This window comes from Corythoichthys intestinalis, chromosome 17 (assembly GCF_030265065.1).
Source record: "Corythoichthys intestinalis isolate RoL2023-P3 chromosome 17, ASM3026506v1, whole genome shotgun sequence".
NCBI lineage: Eukaryota > Metazoa > Chordata > Actinopteri > Syngnathiformes > Syngnathidae > Corythoichthys > Corythoichthys intestinalis.
Genome location: NC_080411.1, coordinates 23463699 through 23490324, shown reverse-complemented (window position 1 = coordinate 23490324; position 26626 = coordinate 23463699). Strand labels below are relative to the sequence as shown.

Below are 26626 nucleotides of genomic sequence, written 5' to 3'. Positions count from 1 at the left end.
CTGCCACCTGCTGTCAACACTGTTGTCGTCCAAAATGCCTCCAAGCATGCATTGCAGAGCTACAGATGTAAATAACAATCAAAAATCATGTTCTGTGCTATTTTATTTTCTTCAGTTACTGTGTTTTCATTAATTGCTAGTTATGGTATTTGGTAACACTTTATTTGACAGTGTTGCCATAAAACTGTAATTAGACAATCATAATTATGACCTGACACTGTCATGAACATTAATGAATGCTTAAAACAGATGTCATTTAGTGTTATCCTGCAAATTACCTCACTTTTGAATGGATGCAAAAGATCCAAGCTGGACACAAATGGAGTTAGTGACATAATTTGCCGGATGACACTTAAAGACATCTGTCATAAGCATTTAGTAATGCCCATGATTGTTTCAAATCATAATTATGACGGTGTTATGACAGTCTTATGACGCCGCTGTCAAATAAAGTGTTTCCTATTAACCCAAATAAATCAACAAATGAGCCGCACTGGACTATATGCCGCAGGATTCAAAATAAAAGAAAAAAGTAGTGGTTTATAGTCCAAAAATGACCTTACCTTGAAATGATTTTAGGTATGTGGTAAGTAACAATGAAAACAAAATGGATGGCTATTCCCTTCAAAACTAATATTTTATCACAGCTTCTTGACTTAATTGTAGTCTGCAACTGTATCGATTTTCAAATTCGTTGGCAACTAATTTGTTAATCGATTTTAATCTATTACAATGAATCCAACCGATTAATTGCTGATCAATATAGTTGTCAATTAATTTGCTAATCGATAAGGTGTCGATTAATTGTTGCACCTCTAGTTTCAAGTTCAACCCTTTCAAAATTTTGAGGTAAGAATTCACTCTTCTTAAAACTCAAACAAAAAGATTTATGAGGATTTTGCGAGAGATCAAAGACTTGATGAAACTGTGACAGTATTCTGAATTGAGAGCAATTGATGTCTCTTCACCTTTTCCAGGCATGCACATTTTAATTTGAGGATCCCAGTTGAATTTGTCAAATACATACTATTAAAAAGTAGAACATCAATTCTAAATTTTGGGGAGGCAAGTGCTTTTTTTTCATAGAATCAAAATCCTTGGAGCAAATCCTAACCAACCTAAGACTAACTTGTTGCCACTAGGGATGTCCCGATCTCATCACGTGATCGGAAATCGAGCGGATCAGGCTATTTTTCAGATGAGCGGAATCTGGTGAAAGGGATCGGGTTTTTAATTTATGCTATATATCATTGATCTTCCACTGCCGGGCCAGGGACAGCCTTCTCTACGGGGAAAAGGCCACCTGCTGAGCCAGAAGAGGAGCCTACAACCAAGTCCATTCTGTATAATATGTGGCTAAATGCTGGCAAATGAAGCAACAGAAGAGAATGCACTGAGAGCAACATACCTCGTCGTGAAACGCATTGCTAAAGCCAAGAAATCTTTCACGATTGGAGATAAGATATCATGCTTGCGACCAAGGATATTTGCGGTCAATTTTTAGGAGAGGCCGCTGTTAAAAAGGTTCATTTTCACGGTGAGTTACGTTTTCCCTGCACTTCATGTTCGTTTTTAGCCCCGTCGTGTTATTTTATATTTACTGTTATTTTCTGCCACACATTGGTGGGTCCGTAAAAATAAGGCCCATGTCACACTGGTGTGTGATGCAAAAAGGGGTTGGGGACCACTGCATTATACAATTTTACTTCTGGGTACTTCCAGGCAGAGGTGGGTAGAGTAGCCAAAAATTTTACTCAATAGTAATTAGGGGTGCAGCTATCGAATATTTTAGTAGTCGATTAATCGATGGACTAGTTAGTTCGAATAATCGAGTAATCGGATAAGGAACATGAAAAATTAAAATACCTGAGCTGAGCCTCAACCTATATATATATTTTTTTGTTTTTTAAATGAGGATCTTTGTACAACAAAAGAACAATTGGCTAATTAACATAGAAAATGTCCGCTAGCTTAAATGCTATACAATGCTAAAGTTTTTTTTTTTTTTTTTTTTTTTACAATGCTCTTAACAAGTGGTTCAGACACATTCCCACAAAAATCGGCTAAACTAAACTAAATTGTGAATGCATTGAAAAACATTAGCTCAAACGAAAACTTATGTTGGTCTTAACGGGGAGCAGTTGGATTCAGCCATGTGAAAAAAGGCAGACCAGAGGGCAGTGTATCCACCCTAATCAAAAAAACTAAATGCAAACACTTTCAAAATAAACCTTTACAACGCCACTTTAATTAAACGAATACTTGAAGCAACAAAATTTAATTCGAATATTTTTTTCCTAATCAAATACTCAAGTTAATCGATTAATCGTTGCAGCACTAATAGTAATAGTACCATTACTTCTAAATAATATTACTTAGTGAAAGTAGCCATCCAAAATTTTACTCAAGTACAAGTAGAAAAAGTATTCGTTGAAAAGAATACTCAAGCATTGACTAATATTGTGAGTAATTGCTAATAATGCCAGATTTTTTTTTTTTTTTTAAATAATGTATTTTTTTCTCACATATTTAATCTATATGAACTGTTAATATTATACTGTACTATAACCTGATACATGACTATACTAGGCCAAAAAGATGAGACATAAAGCATCGGATTCAGACCAGAACAACATTTGAAACATCAACCGTGAAAGGCGCATGAGCTCCGTCTATTGGAGAAAAACACATTGTGACCTCTGATAGGTAGAATAGAGTCGTGGTTATTGTTGCGATGTCTCGTTGGTGAAAGTGAGACAGCCACTGTCGGAATCTCTGGCAGAAATAAAGCCACTATGTAGAATAAAGAGGAAAAATGTAATAATTCTAGTGTAGCCCAAAATAGCGGAGGAAAAGTAGTGTTCTTCACAAATCCACTCAAGTAAAAATAAAAAAGTATTGTGTGGTAAAACTACTCTAAGATGTACATTTGCTTAAAAAAGTTACTCAAATAAATGTAGCAGAGTAAAGGTAACGCGTTACTCTGCTTCCGGGTAATGGAGCCTTAGAGTTCCAAACATTGCTTCAACGAGGGTGATCCCCAATGAGATAATCAAACAAGTACTTAGATACGTGATTTTATCAATTTTTAACATAAATGTTGCAATTACCGCTGTCAGTTCCATTGAAAACCATTACAGCGCTACTTGCGCTTGGAACTATTCAGGCTTACGTGAACCCGTAACCCCCCGAGGTGAGATCAGAGAGTGTCGCAACTCTCTTTCTAAATGGCTCTGCCTCAGCCTATTTAGACAACAAACTAGTAGAGTCTCGGTTACAAGACACTGCCGCTAATTAGTGAAATGCCTGGATTCCTCTACTAGTGCTAAATTTGGCAGGTACAGACAGAGTGCATCCTTACTGATATGACTGCTGGCTCATTTCATTTTTCTACAAATACATAAAAGAATAATGATCAATAATAAACGCTATTTTGCTCAAACCCAAAATAAACAAGTTTTTTATACATTCTGTCATGCATTGCAGCATAATTTGTAGTTATTTCCATCAATCTAATCGTTGTTGACTAATGCAATTTTCATTCTCTTGTTTGTAAGGCTTGTGATTAATTGGAGGAACAAACTGTGAATACCAACAACCTTAATGGCTCCTTTAATATTTAAATACTCACTCCAGGAGTGTGGAAACTTCTTGTTGAGTTTAGTAACATCACTGATGAGCTGCATTGGGGTGAAAACCATTACATATCATGCCAAATTGAATAATTCCCTCTTTTGGAGCGAGTCCATTCTCATTTGAATTGATTGCTTTTCCCAAACATGTCAATGAAGTGCAGGATGCTCACACATCTGTTTTAGGGATGAGCCCCTTTATTATTGTTAACAATAATATCTGACTAATGAGGATGGTATTGGGTATGCAAGTGTGCACATTAGTGATCACGCTTAATGGTAGTGATATGAAGAGAGTGGATTTGCTACATTTACCTAAATTATATTAAATGACTTGAACAAAGTGGCTCTGTGTGTCATGCATGAATGGTAAGCCATTAAGTTCATTCTGGAGCAATCCTAGCTAAACGGACCATGCAAAAAGGCAGATTGGCTGAAAAAGGGACAAGACCATGTTGATAGAAGGGAAGAGAAAAGTGTACACAACTTTGAGTGCAACTGCTCTTACCGTTTTAGACCAGTCTAAAATGATTTTAACATGATCCTCATGATTAAAATCCTTATGTAAAATTTGAATAATACCACTGCAGCATTTGAAGGCTACAACATAATATCTTGAGTAGATCATTTTCATGAGTTAAATGGTTGAAGGTAGAGTGAAAGCAAAAAAGTATCCCATATGATCTAGTTCAGCGTCACTTATCTCTTCTTTATGGCCTAATTAGTTGTCTAATCGCCGCCAAAGGACATCTTTTATTATTCTCAGCAGAACAGTAGAGACTTTGAGACTAGCGGCGTGTGTAGGGGAAGGGTTGTGAGAGGGAGAGTGTCTCAGGCACAGAACAATGTTTATCTCAGGCTAACGCTGGCTTCATAAAAAGTCTTTTTCATTCACTTTGATTAAAGTTATCATATCTCATCTCTGCATTTTAACTGCCTTTTTCATAAGTTTATAAAAATTGATGGCAGAACGGTAGACTGGTGGAGAGTGCTTCTCCCTCACAGTTCTGTTTTTCGGTATACACATCTTGACTTTGGGACGTCCCGTCGTGCCGGTGAAGGTTAACTTGAGGCACTCTGGCTTCTTCTAATATTAAAATAATAATACTAATAATAACGAAAACAAGTGACATTAATTAAAGGCTCTAAATTGCCCACTGGTGTTTATGCATTGACAAATAAAGTCTATTCTATTCTTTATTGAGTGCACCACTTAATTGCAATCAGCATAGGCGCTGTTGATGCAATTTCAACTAGTTTGTTGTCAAAAGAAATCCATCATGTCAGCTCCGGAGAGTTGAGAGGCACGCTCAGTGCAACATTTTTTTTCTCAGTGCAACACTTTCATGCAAACAGGAATTCATAACTTTCACTGCCAAATTCTTGCTGCTGTTAAAAGCATACATATTTGAATTTTACCATAAACAATCAAATACATTTAGTCCAATGCCCATACGTTTTGCTGACCATTTTGTTAGCAAACTTGTTCCAGTATGAATGAAATAAAATATTATTAAACTTAAAAAAAAAAAAAAAAAAAAAAAAAAATCACAATAACTGGTAATTCTTATTTTTCTACTATGGTTATTTTGCGTTACAGACTTAGCTGTAGCTTTAACATTAAGCGAATAGAGTGTAAAATGATCAAAGTCACAAAGCAATTAAGGAATTATGGAAAGGAAATTGTTACAACATTGGAACTTACATAAACAGAATAAAAAATGATACAGTATATTGGAATTTGAACATTCACTTTTATAACCTGAATGCACACTGTGTGCCACATATGTCCATAACAAGTTCTGTTGTACATAATCACTGATGAGGTATCACTGATAAGGTCAACTGAACTTTGCCCACACACCTCAAGCCGGATTTAAAGTGCATCATACATCAGCACATCCTGTTTTAATCCTTGTTTGTCAATGTTATCAAAGTAGTCTACAATATGCAAATGACCTTTGTGCACTTTTTATATAATTTTCATTTTGCAAAACAAGAACATTAAAGCTCTTAAACGGCTAGATACTTCAAACAAATGAATATGAAGTCAAAACAAGTTCATTCATTCATTAGGGCTTGGCGATCTATATGTAGACTGCCCAGGGGTGGACTAAAAAGACCACTCACTTTGTTGTTCTTTTTCTTTCCCTTTACTAAAATTGCTACTCCAGTTATTAGTTGATGGATCGGAATGAAATTTGGTTTGTGTATTCTAAGCTTTTAAAAGCATCAATCCTCATGATTAAAATCCTTTGAGCCCGATTTCTGCTTTTTATGGGGGGGTCACAGCTGATTAGTTAATTAATCACGAAACTTTAGATTCAACGCGTTCTGTCCGGGTAATTGTAGTTGTTTTTTTTTTTTTACTGGTTGTTTTAAAGAATCTGCAATTAAAACTTAAGAAACCAGAGAGTAGTTACATCTTTTTATTCATACAGAAAAGTGAATATGATGTGCACATGCGTAGGTCCCATCGCAGGACTTGCAATTGTTTGCAGAGACATGGTCGCCTAGATCCCTTTTATATACAGCAATCTTTATCATTCACACATGAACCCTCTTAGCCTGGAAAACTGTATTATATGAATACAATGTGGTCATGGTGAGTCAAACAAAGTCTTCCCATACAGATTTATTCAAGTCATCTAGTGAAAATTCTTCTAGTTTTAATATCGCAATACATCGATAACCCCCAGAAAGTCGCAATGTCATTTTATTCCAATCTCGTTCAGCCCTACTGAAAACTTTTTTTTTCTTGAAAAGCAACTTCTCATTGGGTCGGTATTTGAAACAGCAGACCCATAATTAAAAATAAAATCAGAACATAGACACCCCAATTTGTTACATAATTGATAAGCATTATTAATTATTAATTAGATTATGCTAGCTCAATGCAGTATTAATAGTTTACACCAGTCACAGGTAGTATTAGATATTTACATCCCTTTACATTCATGCAAAAATATATATGCTACTGTACTGCCTCTATTTATGTTTCATACTTTAATGTTGCAACACTTTTTAAAGGCTTTCACATTTGAGAACAGCCTATTAATGTCAGTTAATAAACTAAGGAGAAACTTTCATGGATATTCTATGAGTTTTTACCAAATAATTTAAGATGGACTATACTTTGGAATATCTTAAATCGCAAATAAAATGGTCCATATTGTGATGGAAGATTTTTTTCTGTATGGCCTAACACTGACGTTAATGTTGTCTTGATGTCTTCCATTGTATTTGCTCAGTTTTTAAAAAAAAAATTTTAATGAACAGAGGACGACAAAGTGTGTGTTTTATTTTAATTCACAGTATATTTAATTTTATTTGTGTCTTTAATTTTACAGTTTACCTCAACTGGAGCGTTTAAAATGGCTTTTAAAGGCCTGTCACTATCTACCAAACTGTATTAGGCCTGCATTTCTGCCACGTTTGTTCGAATACTCATGTCTCTGCTGATCACAAAATCAACCAATTTTTTTTTTTTTAATTTATCTCAATCATAAGTTTGTCCAGGCCTACCGTCCATCTCTGCCTATCTGTCATCTCTGCGTATCCTCACTAGGGTTGTAGAACATGCAAACTCCAAAAGGGGAGCCCAGATTTGAACCCACAAGTGCTGAGCTATGAGGCGAATGTACAAACCAGTCATCACATAAGGAATTAATTATAAATTTGGGTCAATCTTGGCTATTTTATTGCAACATGACTGGTTCATGGCATTTAAAGTGCCAGACTAAAATTTGTGACCAAGAAGCAATAGCTATTCCTGCTGTAACACAATCTGCCGCCACGGTGATTAAGCTGCAGTATAAGTGCTGGATGTTTTAACACACACACACAAAAGAAGACATTTTGCCATACATTTGAATGTGGTTAGGTTAATAAATGCAAGTAAATAAATTAAAAAAAAAAAAAAAAAAAAAAAAAAGGACAATATTGTTAAAATAATATTTCTGTGTCAAATTGTCGGTTTTTAAAAAAAAAAAAAATTATTTTGTTTTTAAATCAAAATGGCAAGTCTAAAAGATGTCAATATCACAGTGTTTACTTTTGAATGTTTTGCGTTTTGATTGATTTCAAATTGTATGTGCTTAAATCAATAGATCGATCCAAATATAAAAAATGATTAAACTCCGAGCTCTCTCTACGATTACCAAGAAAGTTAGCATTGGCGCTTTAAAAAAACATGATTTGGTAACATGACTTATTAGTGGTGCTGTCAAATTGATCGCGTTAACGGGCGGTAATTAATTTTTTTAAATTACCGTAATCACGTTAAAATATTTGACCTATTTAACGAATGTGCGGAATGACCCGCTCATTCATTGCCTCAAACAGATTACAATGATGCCGTTTTTTGCACATTGAGAGCTAAGAGGCAGAGAAAGGCGAGTGGACAGAGGCATTCATTGGACCGTGCCGTTTATTGTCATAAGCTTCGGCAACTCCTTCACAAAAAACATAAGTATCTTTTAGTGAAAGCACAACAAAAATAATATTCCTATCTCTGAAAAAAAATAATGTTAATTCTCAATCAAAATAGCTGTACAAAATGCACATAAAACTTACTCAGACTTTGGTCAAACTATCCAAACATTTCGTTTAGCTCAACAAATACACTGGATGGCAATATTTAGTCACAATATACAAACTATCAGAGGTCTCGTACGTTGTGAAGCCAGCATTCAAATTACTGTGAAGTACCGGTAAACAGGGAACTACGGTGTCAGTCGAGGGACAAAACACACTCATTGGCTTGATTTCCAAGTAATTTAAAACTCTTCAATTACACCTTGTGGTGTATTTCAATCACGACCTTATGAAGTTAAAGACACTGTGGAAGAACGGCAGGGATTTTTTGATTGAAAATTTTACACATTTATTAAAATGAAAACATTAAGAGGGGTTGAGGGGAATGAATGAATAAATAATTTATACTAAAATTTACAGTGGGGCAAATAAGTATCTAGTCAACCACTAATTGTGCAAGTTCTCCCACTTGAAAATATTAGAGAGGCCTGTATTTGAAAACATGGGTAAACCTCAACCATGAGAGACAGAATGTGGAAAAATAACCCAGAAAAACACAGTTTGATTAAAAAATTTTTTTTTTTGCAAATCATAAGGGAAAATAAGTATTTGGTCAATACCAAAAGTTCATCTCAATACTTTGGTATGTACCCTTTGTTGGCAATAACGGAGGCCAAACGTTTTCTGTAACTCTTCACAAGGTTTTCACACACTGTTGTTGGTATTTTGGCCCATTACTCCATGCAGATTTCCTCTAGAGCAGTGATGTTTTGGGGCTGTCGTTGGGCAACACGGACTTTCAACTCTCTCCACAGATTTTCTATGGGGTTGAGATCTGGAGACTGGCTAGGCCACTCCGGGACCTTGAAATTCTTCTTACGAAGCCACTCCTTTGTTGCCCTGGCTGTGTGTTTGGGATCATTGTCATGCTGAAAGACCCAGGCACGTCTCATCTTCAATGCCCTTGCTGATGGAAGGAGATTTTCATTCAAAATCTCTCAATACATGGCCCCATTCATTCTTTCCTCTACACAGATCAGTCGTCCTGGTCCCTTTGCAGAAAAACAGCCCCAAAGCATGATGTTTCCACCACCATGCTTCACAATGGTTATGGTGTTCTTCGGATGCAATTCAGTATTCATTCCCCTCCAAACACGAGAACCTGTGTTTCTACCAAAAACTATTTTGGTTTCATCAGACCATAACACATTCTCCCAGTCCTCTTCTGGATCACCCAAATGCTCTTTAGCGAACCGCAGACGGGCCTGGACGTGTACTGGCTTCAGCAGGGCGACACGTCTGGTATTGCAGGATTTGAGTCCCTGGCGGCGCATTGTGTTAATGATAGGAGCCTTTGTTACTGTGGTCCCAGCTGTCTGTAGGTCATTCACTAGGTCCCCCGGTGTGGTTCTGGGATTTTTGCTCACCGTTCTTGTTATCATTTTGACACCATGGGGTGAGATCTTGCATTGAGCCCCAGATTGAGGGAGATTATCGGTGGTCTTGTGTGTCTTCCATTTTCTAATAATTGCTCCCGCAGTTGATTTCCTTACACCAAGCGTATTACCTATTGCAGATCTTCCCAGCCTAGTGCAGGTCTACAGTTTTGTGTCTGGTGTCCTTCGACAGCTCTTTGGTCCTGGCCATAGTGGAGTTTGGAGTGTGACTGACTGACAGTGTGGATCTTCCAAACGCTCTCTTGCGAACCGCAGACGGGCCTGGTCGTGTACTTTCTTCAGCAGGGGGACACGTCTGGCAGTGCAGGATTTGAGTCCTTGGCGGCATATTGTGTTACTGATAGTAGCCTTTGTTACTGTGGTCCCAGCTCTCTGTAGGTCATTCACCAGGTCCCTTTGTGTGGTTCTGGGATTTTTGCTCGCTGTTTTTGTTATCAATTTGGTGCCACGGGGTGAGATCTTACATGGAGCCCCAGATCGAGGGAGATTATCAGTGGTCTTGTATGTCTTCCATTTTCTAATAATTGCTCCCACAGTTGATTTCCTTACACCAAGCGTTTTACCTCTTGCAGATTCAGTCTTCCCAGCCTGGTGCAGGTCTACAATTTTGTCTCTGGTGTCCTTCGACAGCTCTTTGGTCTTGGCCATAGTGGAGTTTGGCGTGTGACTGACTGAATTTGTGGACAGGTGTCTTTTATACCGATACTGAGTTAAAACAGGTGCCATTAATACAGCTAACGAGTGGAGCCTCGTTAGACCTCGTTAGAAGAAGTTAGACCTCTTTGACAGCCAGAAATCTTGCTTGTTAGTAGGTGACCAAATACTTATTTTCCACTAATTTGAAAATAAATTCTTTAAAAATCAAACAATGTGATTTTCTGTTTTTTTTCCCCACATTCTGTCACTCATGGTTGAGGTTTACCCATATTGACAATTACAGGCCTCTCTAATCTTTTCAAGTAGGAGAACTTGCACAATTGGTAGTTGACTAAATACTTATTTGCCCCATTGTATCTTTTAAGAACTACGAGTCTTTCTATCCATGGATCCCTTTAATAGAAGTAATGATAATAATTTTAATGCCATCTTGTGGATTTATTGTTATAATAAACAAATACAGTACTTATGTACAGTATTTTGAATGTATATATCCGTCTTGTCTTTTCTTTCAATTCCAACAATAATTTACAGAAAAATATGGCATATTTTAGAGATGGTTTGAATTGCAATTAATTACAATTAATTAATTTTTAAGCTGTGATTAACTCAATTAAAAATGTTAATCGTTTGACAGCCCTACTTATTAGTAAAGAATGTTACTTTTTTTTTTTTTTCCCTAAAAGGAGTATTTTATTAAATATACAAGCATTATAAAAAAGGTGAGAAACTTGCGTGTCAAAAATAAATGTTCCTATTTCTGTCTGTTTTTTGAACCTTCTCACCTGTGTAAGGTTCCTCAACCTCTGAAAAACAAGCAATATCCTTGCTGAAAAGACGAGTGAACCACTTTATGCTTCCATTGTTATTCACTGTAGGCAACAACATTTTGTGGTGTATATATATTGCCAGATAAAGTGATAGGAATTCTGAGGACCTGCTATATGGACTGTCCTAGAGGGACAGGAGATGGGTTTGGAGAAGTGCTGCGGTCAGCTGCTTGTGCTTGACAGCTTTGAAAAAAGAGGCTGATATTGGAAGATTCTGACAGGATCTGTGTGAGCGAGTCTTCTCTATCCCCCTTAATGTATGTAAATTGATGTCATGTTAACGTGACCACTAAGAGCATTTAATGCTTGCAATGCTGCTTTGCATTCTGTCAGCAAGTGACATTCACACGAAACCAATGCTGTATCTAGACATGCCTAGACACTTGAGTAGTTAGATAACCTAGAACAATGCCTCGACTCACTATGATTTTTTATTTTACAGTTAACTTGCTGGATTCTCGCTCTGTGATGGGAGACCTTGGATGGGTGTCATACCCAAAAAATGGGGTGAGTGTTATCTTGTGTTGCTAATATACACTATAAATAACCACATGATTGCTAACATGATCCTATAAAATCCCCTTTTACCCTAACGAAACGGAACAAGTCACTTTGGCGACATCTAATTTGCTGTTCTAGGTTTCTGGTTATGGAACTCTTTGCTCACTTAGCCCATTACTGAGCTGACTAGTTAAAAATCACAGTTTAAAACTTTAAGAGAGGGTTTTACACTTAGCTCTGGCCTGAGCCGTTGTGCTTTCTTTTAATATTTATGGTTGTTGTTTTTTTATTACTGTAAATGTGTTTACACTGAGAAGTACCACTAGGCCATTGAAAGGTCTTGATTTGAACTTGTTCCCTCGTTGGCGCAAGAAAGAACTCCTTTACAAAATAGTTTATGAAGACAGAGTACACTGTGTTCAGTTCATATTTGACAAAAGCTGAGTCCTTGTCTTATAGTTACACTGCTGGCCAAAAGTATTCGCACTCGTGCAATTCTGTCAGATGATGCTCATTTTCTCCAAGAAAATGATTGCAATTACAAATGTTTTGGTAGTAATATCTTCATTTATTTTGGTTGCAATGAAAAAACACAAAAGAGAATGGAAAAAAAAAAAAAATCTTTATCATTTTACACAAAACTCAAAAAATGGGCCGGACAAAAGTATTGGATACCCTTTGAAAAATCATGTGATGCTTCTCTAATTTGTGTAATTAACAGCACCTGTTACTTATCTGTGGCAAAAAAACAGGTGGTGGCAGTAACTAAATCACACTTGCAGTCAGTTAAAATGGATTAAAGTTGACTCAACCTCTGCCCTGTGTCCTTGTGTGAACCACATTGAGCATGGAGAAAAGAAATAAGACCATAGAACTGTCTGAGGACTTGAGAAGCAAAATTGTGAGGAAGCATGGGCAGTCTCCAAGTTACAAGTCCATCTCCACAGACCTGAATGTTCCTGGGTCTTCTGTGCGCAGTGTCATTAATAGGTGTAAAGCCAATGGCACTGTGGCTAACCTCCCTAGATGTGGACGGAAAAGATAAATTGACGAGAGATTTCAACAAAAGATTGTGCGGATTGTGGATAAAAAAGCTCGACTAACATCCAAATAAGTTCAAGCTGTCCTGCAGTCCGAGGGTACAACAGTGTCAACCCGTACTATCCGTCTGAATGAAAAACAGACTCTATAGTAGGATACCCAGGAAGACCCCACTTCTAAACCAGAGACATAAAAAAGCCAGGCTGGAGTTTGCCAAAACTTACCTGAGAAAGCCAAATATGTTTTGGAAATTAGAGCTTTTTGGGAAAAGGCATCAACATAGTTTACAGGGAAAAAAAGACAAGGCCTTCAAAGAAAAGAACACGGTTCCCACAGTCAAACATGGCTGAGGTTCCATGATGTTTTAGGGGTTGCTTTGGTGCTTCTGGCACTGGAGTGCTTGACCGTGTGCATGACATTATGAAGTCTGAAGAATATCAACAAATTTTGCAGCATAATGTAGAGCCTAGTGTGAGTAAGCTGGGTCTCCCTCAGAGGTCATGTGTCTTCCAGAAGGACAATGACCCAAAACACACTTCAAAAAGCACTAGAAAATGGTTTGAGAGAAAGCACTGAAGACTTCTCAAGTGGCAAGCAATGAGTCCAGACCTAAATCCCATAGAACATCTGTGGAGGGATATGAAAATGGCAGTTTGGAGAAGGCACTCTTCAAATCTCTGAGACCTAGAGTAGTTGGCCAAAGAAGAATCGTCCAAAATTCCAGCAGAGTGTTGTAAGAAACTCATTGCTGGATACCGGAAGTGGTTGTTTGCAGTTTTTTTGCATAAAGGTTGTGCCACCAAGAATTAGGCTGAGGGTGCCAATACCTTTGTCCGGCCCATTTTTGGAGTTTTGTGTAAAATGATAATGATTTTTTTCTTTCTCTTTTGTGTTTTTTTCATTGCAAGCAGAATAAATGACGATATTACGACCAAAGCAATTGTAATTGCAATCATTTTCTGGGAGAAATTGAGCATTATCTGACAGAATTGCAGGGGTGCCAATACTTTTGGCCAGCAATGTAAATGTGTTATGCTTCCTGATCAAACATAATTTCCCATATCCGAAATCTTTTAATCCCTTTCGAATATCTCACATATGGTAAAGTCTCCTGGTTGTAAATATTCAGGTGCACACATCCAATCACGCTGACCATAGCGATTTCTAACATCTTTTAGATTCTAATCACGGCACCTCTGAGGTTGTTATGTAAAGAGATGTAGGAGATGCTGAAAATGCAGATATATCCCCAATCATATTAGTTTGGAGTCATTATGCTGATTATGTAGATAAAGACATCCTAATAGAATTTTCACATATTAACAGTTTGTTTTGGGGGGGGTGTTGGGCAGTAATCCAGTGCAAGCTGACATTTGTTTTCCACTAAACATACTGTCTTGTGCTAAAATGATTTGCTAAAGGAACAGGAATTGCTGTTGTTTGCCATTAGAATTTTTATTGTGGAAGCTGTTAACAATGTAGCACAATATGGAGTACCCTCTATTAGCTACACACCAACTTGGCAGTGACAGTCTTCTATGACTAAATAATATGTTAAGGAGGGGGCTTTTTTGGGCTTATATTCCAGATGGTTTGTTTCATTCTCCTCCTCCTCCATCCACACTGCTATCTTTTACATTGGCTTCTTTTCTCTATTATGTTTGCCTCCCGTTTCTCCTCATGTCCTTGTTGCCATCTGCTTGTCGTTTTATCTCACCATCCTTTGTATTCTTCTTTCTGTGCTTTCCACCAAATGTTTCAGTTTGCTTTGAACAAAAACACATGGAAGGTGTGTTTAAGGACAGTCCTACTCTTTCCCAATATCTTCATAATTTATGTCTGATACCAACCTTGTACAAGTTTGGTACAAGGAGCAGTGTTTTACAACAGCATTACAACCCTACCATCCCCCTAAAAAACGTTGTTCAGACTTAAAGCCTAAAAGGTGAATCTATCTTTTAACAACATTCACTGAGTGTTGGACAGGTACAGTAAGGAGCAGAAGTTCACCCACTTAGACAATAGGTAGTCGTCTGAAATTTCAATCATAGATGCATTTCCACTTATAGAGACATAATCTAAAAACAAAAATCCGGAACTCACATTGTATGATTTAAAAAAAAAAAACATTTATTTGTAATTTTCTGGGATTCATAAGTATTTATACCCCTGAGATCAGCAATAATTATGACACTCAAAGAGTTGTCAGTCTAAATTTAAAAAAGTCCACCTTTACCCCATGATTAACCACACACCCACCACCGGTTTGAGCTCAATATTGTCACCGGTGCATCCTACAGTCAGTCATAATCCAATTGCAACCATGGGCAAGACCAGAGAGCTTTCGAAGGACACCAGAGAAAAAAATGTTAAGCTCCACAAAGCTGAAAAAGGCTATGGGACAATTGGAAAGCAACTTGGTGAGAATAAATAAACAGTTGCAGCAATTGTTAGAAAATGGAAAAGGCTAAACATGACTGATAATCTACCTCGGACTGGAGCTTCATGTAAAATCTCATCAATTATGATGAGAAAAGAGAGGGCTCAGCCTAGAACTACACGGCAGGAGCTGGTCAATGACCTAAGTACAGCTGGATGCAGTTTTAAAGGCTACTGTCTAGGAGTGGGAACCTCAGGGCACCTCACGATACGATACGGTTCGCGATACAAGGCTCACGATAACGATTATCTCACGAAATCACGATACAGCGATTATTGATATATTGGTCAGAAATTTTACGCAAGATATTCTAAGATACAACTGTTGAAACGGAAAAAAAAAAAGATTTCAAAATAGAAAAAATATTGTTTGTCATTTATTAAACAGTGACACCTTTTCCATGCAACAATGCTGTAAAATATAAATCTACTGCAAATTGTGTACCTGCACATACAGAGGAAACAAACCACAGCCACTGGTATCTCTTGGAGGGATCCTGATGAATGGCACCCTTAATTTCTTTAAAGTTTTATATCTTTAAAAAAAATAAATAAATAACAGTGCTGTAGGTGTCAGTCAGCAGTTGAGCTTGGAGTGGGACAATGATAAAATTGGTGAGTCTTTTCTTCGTATATGACCTTTGTTGCCAAAAGCATTGGTTTGAGCACTTCCACCATCTGCTTCAGCGTTTGAGAGGTCAGTCACATTCTTCCTCACCTTAAAAACAATAAAATAAAAGAAAATATATTAGCTATTTAATAGCTTTTGAGTTGAAATCCTGATTTTGTGTGTGTGTGTGTGTTGGAAGTATCGAGTGAATTAAAAAAAAAAAAACATGAATGAATAGAAATTAAAAATGCAATAATTACTTATTTTTAATATGTAGGCTACATTAATTATCATGCACATCACCTTGTATATCTTGGAAGCTATTCAAACCATTTTTATAGCTTATTGTGTCAAAATGGCAGTAATAACAGTTTGTGTAGTAAACTAGATGGAAAGTGGTTCTCAAATAATATCAAATAAATCAGTAAATTTGTGTAGGCTTGTTCGATATTCATTTTCATCCAGTTTAGGGTCCTGGTTTATTTATATCATTCAACACCAAATGTCATCAAAAAAAAAAAATACATGTAAATTAAAAATTCAACTACACTGCAAAACATTCTTACCTCAAGTGATGAAAGCGATTCGGTGAAGAAATCCGGTGTCCAGTTCGTCACCAGCTGCCAGTGAACCTTATTTTTGTTAGACAATTCTTGCATACAGCAAAGTCCTTGTTCACCTTACTTCCTTTCTTGTTGGTGTAAAATCTAAAGTGTGTCCACATGTGTGAATTGTAGCAATATTTTTCTCACTTTTTCCTCCACCGTTCTCACGAAGCTTTTTTATTTTTTTCAACCAACTTGGAGCTTCCTTTCTTCTTCTCTTGGCGACTTGTGCGCACTTTACCTTCACCGCCACTCTTGAGCGCCCCTAGTGGACCGCCAAGGAATTGCTCAACAAACATTGAGCAGTTTACAGCATCCATACTCCATTGTATGGCCAATATGTCAAATAAAAGTATCGATACTTGGCGGGAGCATATCGATAACCCATCGGGTTGCAAAATTTCGCGATATATCGCTGCATCGAGATATTTTCATACTCTTACTACTGTCAGTAGAACACTACGGTAGTGTGCAATTGTTTAAAATCATGCATTGATCAGAAGGGTCCCCTGTTGAAGCCAGTACATGTAAAGGCCCGTCTGAAGTTTGCCAGGGACCATCTGAATGATGCAGAGGGGTCATGGGAGAAAGTCATGTGGTCAGATGAGACCAAAGTAGAACTTTTTGATGTAAACGTTACTCGTCATGTGTGGAGGAAAATGAAGGATGAGTACAATCCCGAGAACACCATCCCCACTGTGAAGTATGGGGGTGGAAAGCTCATGCTCTGGGGCTGCTTTTCGGCAAAGAGGACAGGACGACTGTACTGTATAAAGCAGAGGATGAATGGTGAAATGTATCGTCAAATTTTGAGCCACAACCTCCTTCCCACAGTCAGAGACTTGTTGATCTTCCAACATGATAAAAATCCGAAGCACACAGCCAAGCTGACCAAGGAGTGGCTGCGTATAAAGCATATCAAAGTTCTGGAGTGGCCTAGCCGGTCTCCAGACCTCAATCCAATAGAAAATCTTTGGATGGAGCTGAAACCTAGTGTTTCTCAACGGTAGCCCTGACAGCTTTAGAGAAGATTTGTGTGGGGGATTTTGTGAAAACCTGGTGAAGAACTACAGAAAGCATCTGACCTCTGTTATTGAAAACAAAGGCTTCTGCACTAAATATTAGCACTGATTTTCTCAGGGATACAAATACTTCTGCTCCTCACTGTATATTGGTTGCTCAAAAGTTTTCAACACTTAGATTTTTAAAACAAGAGTTAGCAACAAGCAGTCCTCTTTACTGCATGTGTATTATCTTGTCTGTAAAACAAATTAAGTAAGTGAGCAACATGTTTTTTTAGAACAGTTCTGGCAACAAGTCTTTAAAACATGTTATACAAATCAGTTTTTATGTATGTATGTGTTCCTATGGTCTCCCGTCAGTATGTAAAAGACTTTCACTGATTGCAGATTGGGTTTGAATGGATTCCACACAATAAACCACAATTCATATACTGCCAATGTGTTTCCAAAAATCTCGGAAATCTATATCTATAATCTATATCTATTTAATTTACTTTACCATTAAGTGTGACATGCAGGTGCAGACATGTCGCCCCTATCATTGTAAATGAAATACTAAATGGATATCTGCAGTTATTTGTTTGACGTCAACCTTGAAATCTTTGTAAGTTACTGCCAGACCGCAAAGCAAGTCTTGGCAAAAACACTTAACTTTGTTCTTTCTTCCATTGGGACCATCCCTCCTGCATTTTTTTCTCTCATATTGTGTCGGAGAGTGATGGCAGATTAGCTGAGCTGCTGCTCACATGCCATTTTGTAGAGGCTTTTATCTACGGCATCTTCCAGTGAAAAAAAATAAGAGAGGGCACTAAAAAGGGATGGATGTCACAATAAGGATTATTTTCCATCAGCTCCATCCATGTCACCTGTCTCTGTAATATGCTGTTATTTCAACAAATTCCAGGCCCCGTTTTTATCTGTTATCTGGCTCACATCTTCCAGACTCATCAAGATTCTTGACAAAGGCTGACTGATGAAAACATTTGGGCAATAAAAATTGAATTGATTGCCAGCTGACAGCTGGCGTGAGATTGGAGAGAACCAAACAACCCTCTCTCAAACAGACTACAGTAGCTACTTACTATTTTCACATTTCCAAATCTGATGGGTCTTGGTGCATGGTTAGAATAGAAACTGTCTCTTTGTGCATGCCTCACGAATAGTAAAAAACATTTTTGAGTCCTGCACAAATCAAAATGTCATACAACCCTAACCAACAACACTCGACAGCAACCCTCAATCCCTTCAAGAATAACTTAAAAAAAAAAAACAAAAAAGGAGTATAAGAGGGATGCAAATAAGAAACTACAATTTAAACAAATGTATATGAAAGCACACAAAATATGCTGGCATACTCACCTACTGACACAGTTAAACCCCTTTCTGACTTATATCCGGTTAAATTCCCGTGTAAAATGACGTGGGATTTACCCGTGTCATGGCTTTCAGACATGGGGAGATGTACAGGGAATTACCCGGGTCGGACACTTTCAGACTTGTTCCATATTGGCGACTTGGCGCTCTCTGTGCAGGGATGGCGGGATTCTAAAACCCGGATATTACGTCTTTTTTGTTCAGCATTGAAAACAAAATAAACCAAAAATTTCCAAAGATGGACGATGGACTGTCTCTTCCTCGGCATCTTAGAGTAGCAATTTCGTCATGTTTCCAGTTTAAATTTGCTATCTTTATAGTTTGCCGTGTTGATAATTAGATGTTTGTTTACTGCAGTCTTACTGCGAAGAAAGTGGAAATGACGATCGGCCCGCCATGATATTTACGTCATCAGCCTTTGTTCTGTTACACGGGAATTAAACGGCGACTTTCATATATGCCGTGTCCCAGGTAAATCCCGGACATTATACAGTGGTACCTGTACATACGAAGTTAATTTGTTCCAGGACCTTGTTTGTAAGACGAAACGGTTGCATGTTGAGCAGGATTTTCCCATAAGAATACATTATAATACCATTAATTTGTTACACAGTCCAAAAACCTACACTAAATCCTTAATAAATACTGCTGTTATTATTGCAAATACCAATTACAAAGAGCTAAACAAATAAATTATGAGCAAAAATCAGAATAATCATAATATAATAATAGTAATAATAATAATAATAATAATAATACCTGTAATAATGTAACGAATCGGGTTTTAATGTGGCGGACTTTTTTTGCTGTACCTGAACGCACCACGGGGCTCATGTGACTGTGAGCAAGAGAGCGCGTTTCTATTTTACTTCTATTTAACAACACAAGTTGATGGAATAAATGATGAGAATCCTGACGAAGCTGGCGATTTCTTTGGCGATGTTACCACAATAAGAATTGTCACCTTAACTTACAAAGACTGGCGAACGGAGAAGGACCGCCGGCCAAGATCGACATTCTACGGCCCTATTGTCGACCTATTTTATGGATGCACACACCATGCTTATATTTTGCTATCATTAACATCTTCATTTCAATGCTAAGCGTCACGTTTTCTTTTTTTTTCCCCACCTGCACTAACTTTTTTGGATCCAATGTTGAGTTCTCTCACAAGAAAATCAGCCGTGCGTCCATCTACCGGCAAAACAAAGAAACTGCGGCGCTGTCAAAAATCATATTTCGAGCATGTCATCGGATGTGAAAACAAATGGCGAGTCAAATTTTATGTCGGATGTCGAAAAGATCGTGTGTCGAAGCGATCGTATGTCGAGGGACCCACTGTTTTAGGAGGCGACCGGGTTAATGTCCGTGTCATCTCTGTGTCAGTCGACCTGGGAAAGTGCATTCAGACATAAGGTATACCTATTTAAATCCCGGGATTTAACCGGAGTTCACAGTATGTCTGAAAGGGGCTTTAGTGTTGTTCATGTTATTGTTTTGTATTTATGGACTTGAAGTGTTTTTCAAAGAAATATTTTTTGTAATTATGACTTTAACTTGCTTAGTGTTGGACATTAGTAGACAACACTGCGTCCCTTACAAATATGGGTTACTTTGCTGACCTTGGACTGGCACTCTTTAATTAATCTATGACTCTGTACTTAATAATTTTGACATTGAACTAAACATGCGATTACAGGTCCTATTTTTGAAGACCATGTTCAGCATTTACATTGATATAATTTTAATTGATAGTTTTTTGTTCTTAAATCGACTTTTTGGCTGTTGTCATTACCGCTTTTTAAATTATTATTATTATTATTATTATTATTTTTAATTATTATTTTTATTTTATATTTTTAGTTTAAAGTTTAAGTGTTGCACCTCCCATAGTGCCATAAACGATTACTGCACTCTTGGTAAAACACAGGTATTAACCACTTTCTGTTCAATGGTAGGTTCTTATTATAGACAAAGAACACATCTTTCAGTCAGGAAGTGGTGCAGTTAATTTTTCTAAGCTTTGGAGTCATTATTACGTAACTACACATACAGTTTTTAGCTCAAGTTAAAGATTCGGTCACTGTTCACCTGTTTCCGGTCTACCACACTCCAAAATTTCCACTACAAGTTCTTCTTTATAAATACATTGGAGCAATAACTGATTTACTCGCCTGAAAAAAAAATTCAGACACGCATCGACTGTCTTGCTGATTCAGCGGGAGAAGCCAGAGATAAGGGCAGACGAGTGACAAAAGTGCTGAGTGAACACACAAATGCACATTCACAAAAACGCATGATGGTTAAGCATCAGTGCTCAATGGCAGCCTAGCGTCTTGGATCTGAAGCTGAACTGTCCTACTAAAAGAAGGTCAACAGAGCAGTTTGAAACAGAAAAGCTAAAATATGTTAGATATTAATGTTCCTCATTTTCCAGTCCAGAATTTTAGATTTTATCGATATCTTTCTGATGAGCCAATTTTGCATTTATACATGCGGACAAACTTGTTAAGATATTACTGAGAATGAAATCCAATTTTAGGCTGGATGAAAAGAAAAACAGTCAGAATTTGGAAAATAGAAAGCTGAGCCTGTGTCCAGCAGAATGTCTATGTTAAACGGTGTGATTAAAGCTATAATAGAGGGCACATAGAGTGAAAATGATTATAGTTATGGACAGAGCAGAGTCAGCTGGGTGCAACAGTAGAAAAATGTTGAGGGTGTTGCCGGTGGTGGTAGCATGGGTATTTCTTTCATGGATAAAGAGCAGGGAGGACTGTTCTATTACAGTGTCATGGCGGTCAGCTGTAATAGGCGGGTAATAATAAGTTGGAGACAGCTTCACGGTGCCAGGGGGGCACTCAACAAAGCCGCGGGGGGGTGTCCCACTGACTGATGTGACAAACACAGACACAAACACGCATGCACATAATAGTCAACAAAACAAACACACACACTAATGAGGAGCTGGAGGGGTGCCTACAGGGACACTTGAGTGTATGCATGCAAGTGATAAGGATGGCAAGTGGGGCAGGATGTAGAGGTGAAATAGAGGCTGAACAGATGAACTAGGATTGATTTAACATTATTATTTTAGCAATACTGTAACAAAGAGTATGTGAATTACATTGCTGCATTTATTGAACAAATAAGATCAATCTTTCCTCTTTAAGAAAGGTTTAAATTAATTGCATGAATCCCTCAAAGAAGTTAATTTTGTTTGTAAAGAGACTTGAACCATAACCTTACAGTCTGCCTAAATTGTTATGACTTAGCTGTTGCCTCCTATTTCAGTTATTTGTTATGTGTTTGATTTTAGCTGAACACTTTAATCAACTAAAATGTACCATTTTGAGCATAGAAAGGCAATGAAATGTTCTCAATGCATGAATAAAATATTGCCTGAAAGGAAATCTGTTTTAATTAAAACAGACACTCATCATTTATTATGACGGCCGTATCACAATGAATCATGCTGAGAGGTAACAAAAAAGCGCACAGGTTATTCATTGTTATGCAACACCGTTCCATCGCTCAGCCACCTTCAATCCCCAAAACGATTTTGAATATATTCATAGCTTATACACAATTCTAATAATAACAGAATACCTCCACTCTTATGTCTCAAGTGTACCTAACAACTTTATTTTGTAATTATGACCAATACTGTAGGATGGTATTATTTTATCACCGATGAGACAATTTATTTACTGAGACTTCTTGTATGCATGTATATACTGTGCATGATTCTATGCTCACTAGTCTGCTCATTCCTCAATGGTTAACACTAATTCACTAATTATACTCCTAATTAAATCTTTAACGCTGCATTGTCCCTCTTTTGTTGTTTCTAGCAATGTTGTCAAGATTAATTAGCCTTTGTGGAGTTAATAATTTAGGTCATAAAAGTAGATCCATATCAGATTATTAGTATCAGGCTATTGTGGAGCTGAAGCATCTAAGGGTTATGTCAATATCTGTGTATGCGTGTATATAGGTATGTTTGTATGTGTGCTAAGCTTTGAAGCTCAGTGAAGGCTATGAGATCTGTGTGATCAAACCAGTAAGAAGCTTAATGTCTACACAGGGACCAACTGCGCTACAGTCTGAGACCCATACGGTATCGAGAACTCACACACACTCACTACGTACACATACTGTACATACATACAGTGGGGCAAATAAGTATTTAGTCAACCACTAATTGTGTAAAAGTTCTACCACTTGAAAATATTAGAGAGGCCTGTAATTGTCAACATGGGTAAACCTCAACCATGAGAGACAGAATGTGGAAAAAAAACAGCAAATCACATTGTTTGATTTTTAAAGAATTTATTTGCTAATCATGGTGGAAAATAAGTATTTGGTCAATACCAAAAGTTCATCTTAATACTTTGTTATGTACTCTTAGTTGGCAATAACGGAGGCCAAACGTTTTCTATAACTCTTCACAAGCTTTTCACACACTGTTGCTGGTATTTTGGCCCATTCCTGCATGCAGATCTCCTCTAGAGCCGTGATGTTTTGGTGCTGTCGTTCGGCAAAAAGAAGAAATCTTAAAAACTAGGATGATCAATGGATAATACCATCATATAATAACACCCCATACTGCTGCCTTTTTATTTGTTTATTTATTTACCGTATTGGCCCGAATATAAGACGGCCCTGATTATAAGACGACCCCCTCATTTTCAAGACTCAAGTTTGAAAAAAAGACTTTTTGAACACCAAATTCATTTTTATACAGAAAATAATTACAGTATATCCGAAACAAATGATTATAACAATATATTTGAGGGAAAAAGCATGTTATTTTGCCTCATTCAAATCTTAATATCTGAACATTTAAATATAGTGCAATCACATTCGTAAATGAATGGCTTCTGGTTTTTGAAATGTAAATAAACCAATCTATTGTGATAAAACAACAAAATTGTAATAACTGCATTAACCATCAAAGTGAAGTCTAACTGTAACTAGTCTTGAAACAAAACTGAATAAGGAAAAACATTGCAAACTGGTTAAACTTGAGAGTAGCTGAGATCTGTTATGACAGAACATCGCTTCAATGATATCTGGCGCCATCTAGCATCGTGAATGGGGAGAGTAGCTGAGATTTTTCATGACAGAACATCGCTTCAATGATATCTGCCATCATATAGAGTCGTGAATGGGTATAATGTCTATTCCGCGAATAAGACGACCCCCTCTTTTTCAGTGTTATTTCAATGCAAAAAACACCGTCTTATATTCGGGCCAAAACGGTAGTTGAGATATCCCCATTCAATAATTGCCTTGCGTTCCCGTTGAACTCTATTCTTCCCTCAACAAAAAGGCAAGAAAATTCAATAATGCCTTCTAAATGCCTTAGTGGCTCAGAAAGGTCTGCGATTATGACCCAAACAAAAGAGACAAATATGGGGAGGAATAAAAAGTCAGGTGGAAGAGGACTGATGCAGAGAGACGCAGAGGAGGGAGGAAAAAGACAAAGGCACAAGGTTGTGTACAGCAGCCACAGAAAGGATGATTAATATGAGCTATTAAGCTATAACACCAGATCATAGTCTAGTCCCTCTGGCCATATTACTTTGACATGATAAAGCACCTGTATTAGCTATGGAGAGTGCTAGCGATGCAGATAATAGCCACATCCCAGGAGACCTACAGGAGGAATTAATGCCACCGTCTGACATACACACTGGGAATCATTTGCATACAAACTCACTTTGTGAATGCACACACACACACTCAAGGATGGTTAAAGTCAGTAACTTACGCGTTACAGGACTTACAGATAAGCTCATCTACAAGTGCATGTAATTAATTTTTGCTGGTAAGAACAACGCCCCTCGTTTATGGCAAATATATACAGTACATTCATACAGTAACTCCCTCTGCTATTTTTGACTGAGGGGAAATGAGGTGGAAGGGATGAGATTATTACGCCATCCTTATTGAGCCACTCACAGCTCTTTTTATTCCACTTTTTTTTCCTTAAGCCCTGCATAGGACTTTGTCAAGCCTCATCTTGACTAGATTTTCATGGTTCTTTCTCTTTTCACCTTTATATAATGGCAAATCATTTAACGGCCTAGCTATTATCCAGCACAGATGAATGCTTAAATGGTTCCTGAACTAGATAATAAGGGTATGAAAGGAGCAATATGATTCAGATGTTTGTAACATTTTAAAATCGTCATCAAAAAAAAAAAAAAAACATACTGAATTGAATGCCACTGTTTTTTGAAAAGTGGCAATTGTCAGATGACCACCATGACCATCATCTTTTCTATAACCTACTAGCTACTGTTGTAGGTAAGGTATGGCTAGACTAGTGCTTCTCAATTATTTTCTGTTACGCTCCCCTCAGGAAGACGCAAACGTTTCGCGCCCCCCTCCCCCCAGCTCTCTGCCGCCACTGTAAATAGGCTATATTCGTATATGGCGGAAAACACTTTGGTGACTTGAAGTTCCGCTCTGAGACCCCCAAATTGTCCAACTTCCTAAATGTCTAAATTGTCTGATTTGCACGTGTGATACATCATTGGAAAGCTTAAAATGTCAATTTTCATGGGGAAGAAAAAATTTGAACAGGATGGCATTTTATAAAAATATATTTTTTAAACAGCAAAACCCTAACTGGAGGTGAGAGCACGCGAGAGCAGAATTGAAGACGCCATGATTTTAACGAGATATTATCGCGTACTTACCTTGTTTCGATCCAAAAATTTCCATATAGCATGTATCGTCGAGTGTCAAGACACAGATGTGAATGGCCAAAGCTGGATTTTTGGGGGGGATTTTATGGGTGAAACATGGCAATATAACAAGGGTCGCGATGTAGAAATCGCAGACGTCAAGGAGTAATTGAGATTTTCATTTTCATATATTTACCCTTTTAAATGTTTTTTTTTTTTTTTCGTTTGGATGGATTATTTATCATCTAAAATATTAGGGAAAATGCGACAGTAACAAAAAAAAAAATACAATTAAGTGATAGTTATGAGTTAGATATCGGTGACTTTTTTACAGACGCCAATTTTTTCATTGTGACGTAACTTGTTTAAAACTTAAAAACATGAAAGTAAATAATTTTTTAAAGTGTTTTTTTTTTTTTTTTTTTTTTTAACAAAATATTAGGCATCAATTAATGATTCTAAACTAAAAATGACAGGCATTTTGCATAATAAATATAATTACTTATGTTCTTTTTATGCCTGGGTTGAAACAAAAGCGGTTGCACCACGTCTGTAAACGAGGGTTTCCAGTGTGAAACGGACTAATTAAAAATAGTTTGTGGACTTAATGCGCCATGAATCTGCTATGGCAGCATTTAGACATATCTTTCTATCAGACACAACAATTCTTTTGGCTTAAAATACAGCGGTTTATTCTATAGAGGGGTGCGAGAGCAGAAACGTTTTTTTCAGCCTTGTCTGTGTTTTCCGCCATATGTATATTTATTTATATATAGATTTGTCTACTAAACTATTAAAAGTAAAAAAAAAAATATATATATATATATATGTGTGTGTGTGGGTGTGTGTGTGTGTGTGTGTATTGTAAGTACACTTCTGCATAGCATTGTCCTTGTTCACATAAAAAAAGTGGTATAGATCAATTTACATTAAAGTTACACTTTAACATTTTTGTTTGTAATAAAAAAACACTTAAAGCACATCTTTGCCTGAATTAAAAAGAAAAAGTCACATCCCAACAACACACCTAAGGTACATTTTTGACCATTTGATACTGAAAAATCCAATTTAATAAAATCAATAAATAATAATAAATTCACATTGATTAGCAACAATAACTCAAGAGTACAATATGCCAAACAATTTGACCGAAAAAAACAAAAATTAATAGAACAAAAACAACAGTGTCATTGGACAGAGGGACTTTTTATTTTGGCTGCAGGT

The 26626-nt window shown here is 37.1% G+C and overlaps 1 protein-coding gene across 3 annotated transcripts in view; it reads left to right on the top strand.

The window, feature by feature from the left end:
• LOC130905114 (ephrin type-A receptor 5) overlaps positions 1 to 26626 on the top strand; it is a 130722-nt gene that overhangs the window by 1674 nt on the left and 102422 nt on the right. For all 3 annotated transcript variants that reach the window (XR_009061034.1, XM_057818148.1, XM_057818147.1), the window contains exon 2: positions 11555 to 11619. Coding sequence is in view for 2 of the 3 variants with exons in the window: in XM_057818148.1 (XP_057674131.1) it covers positions 11555 to 11619 (65 nt within the window). In the remaining variant the exon portion in view is untranslated. The remainder of the gene's footprint in view (positions 1 to 11554; positions 11620 to 26626) is intronic.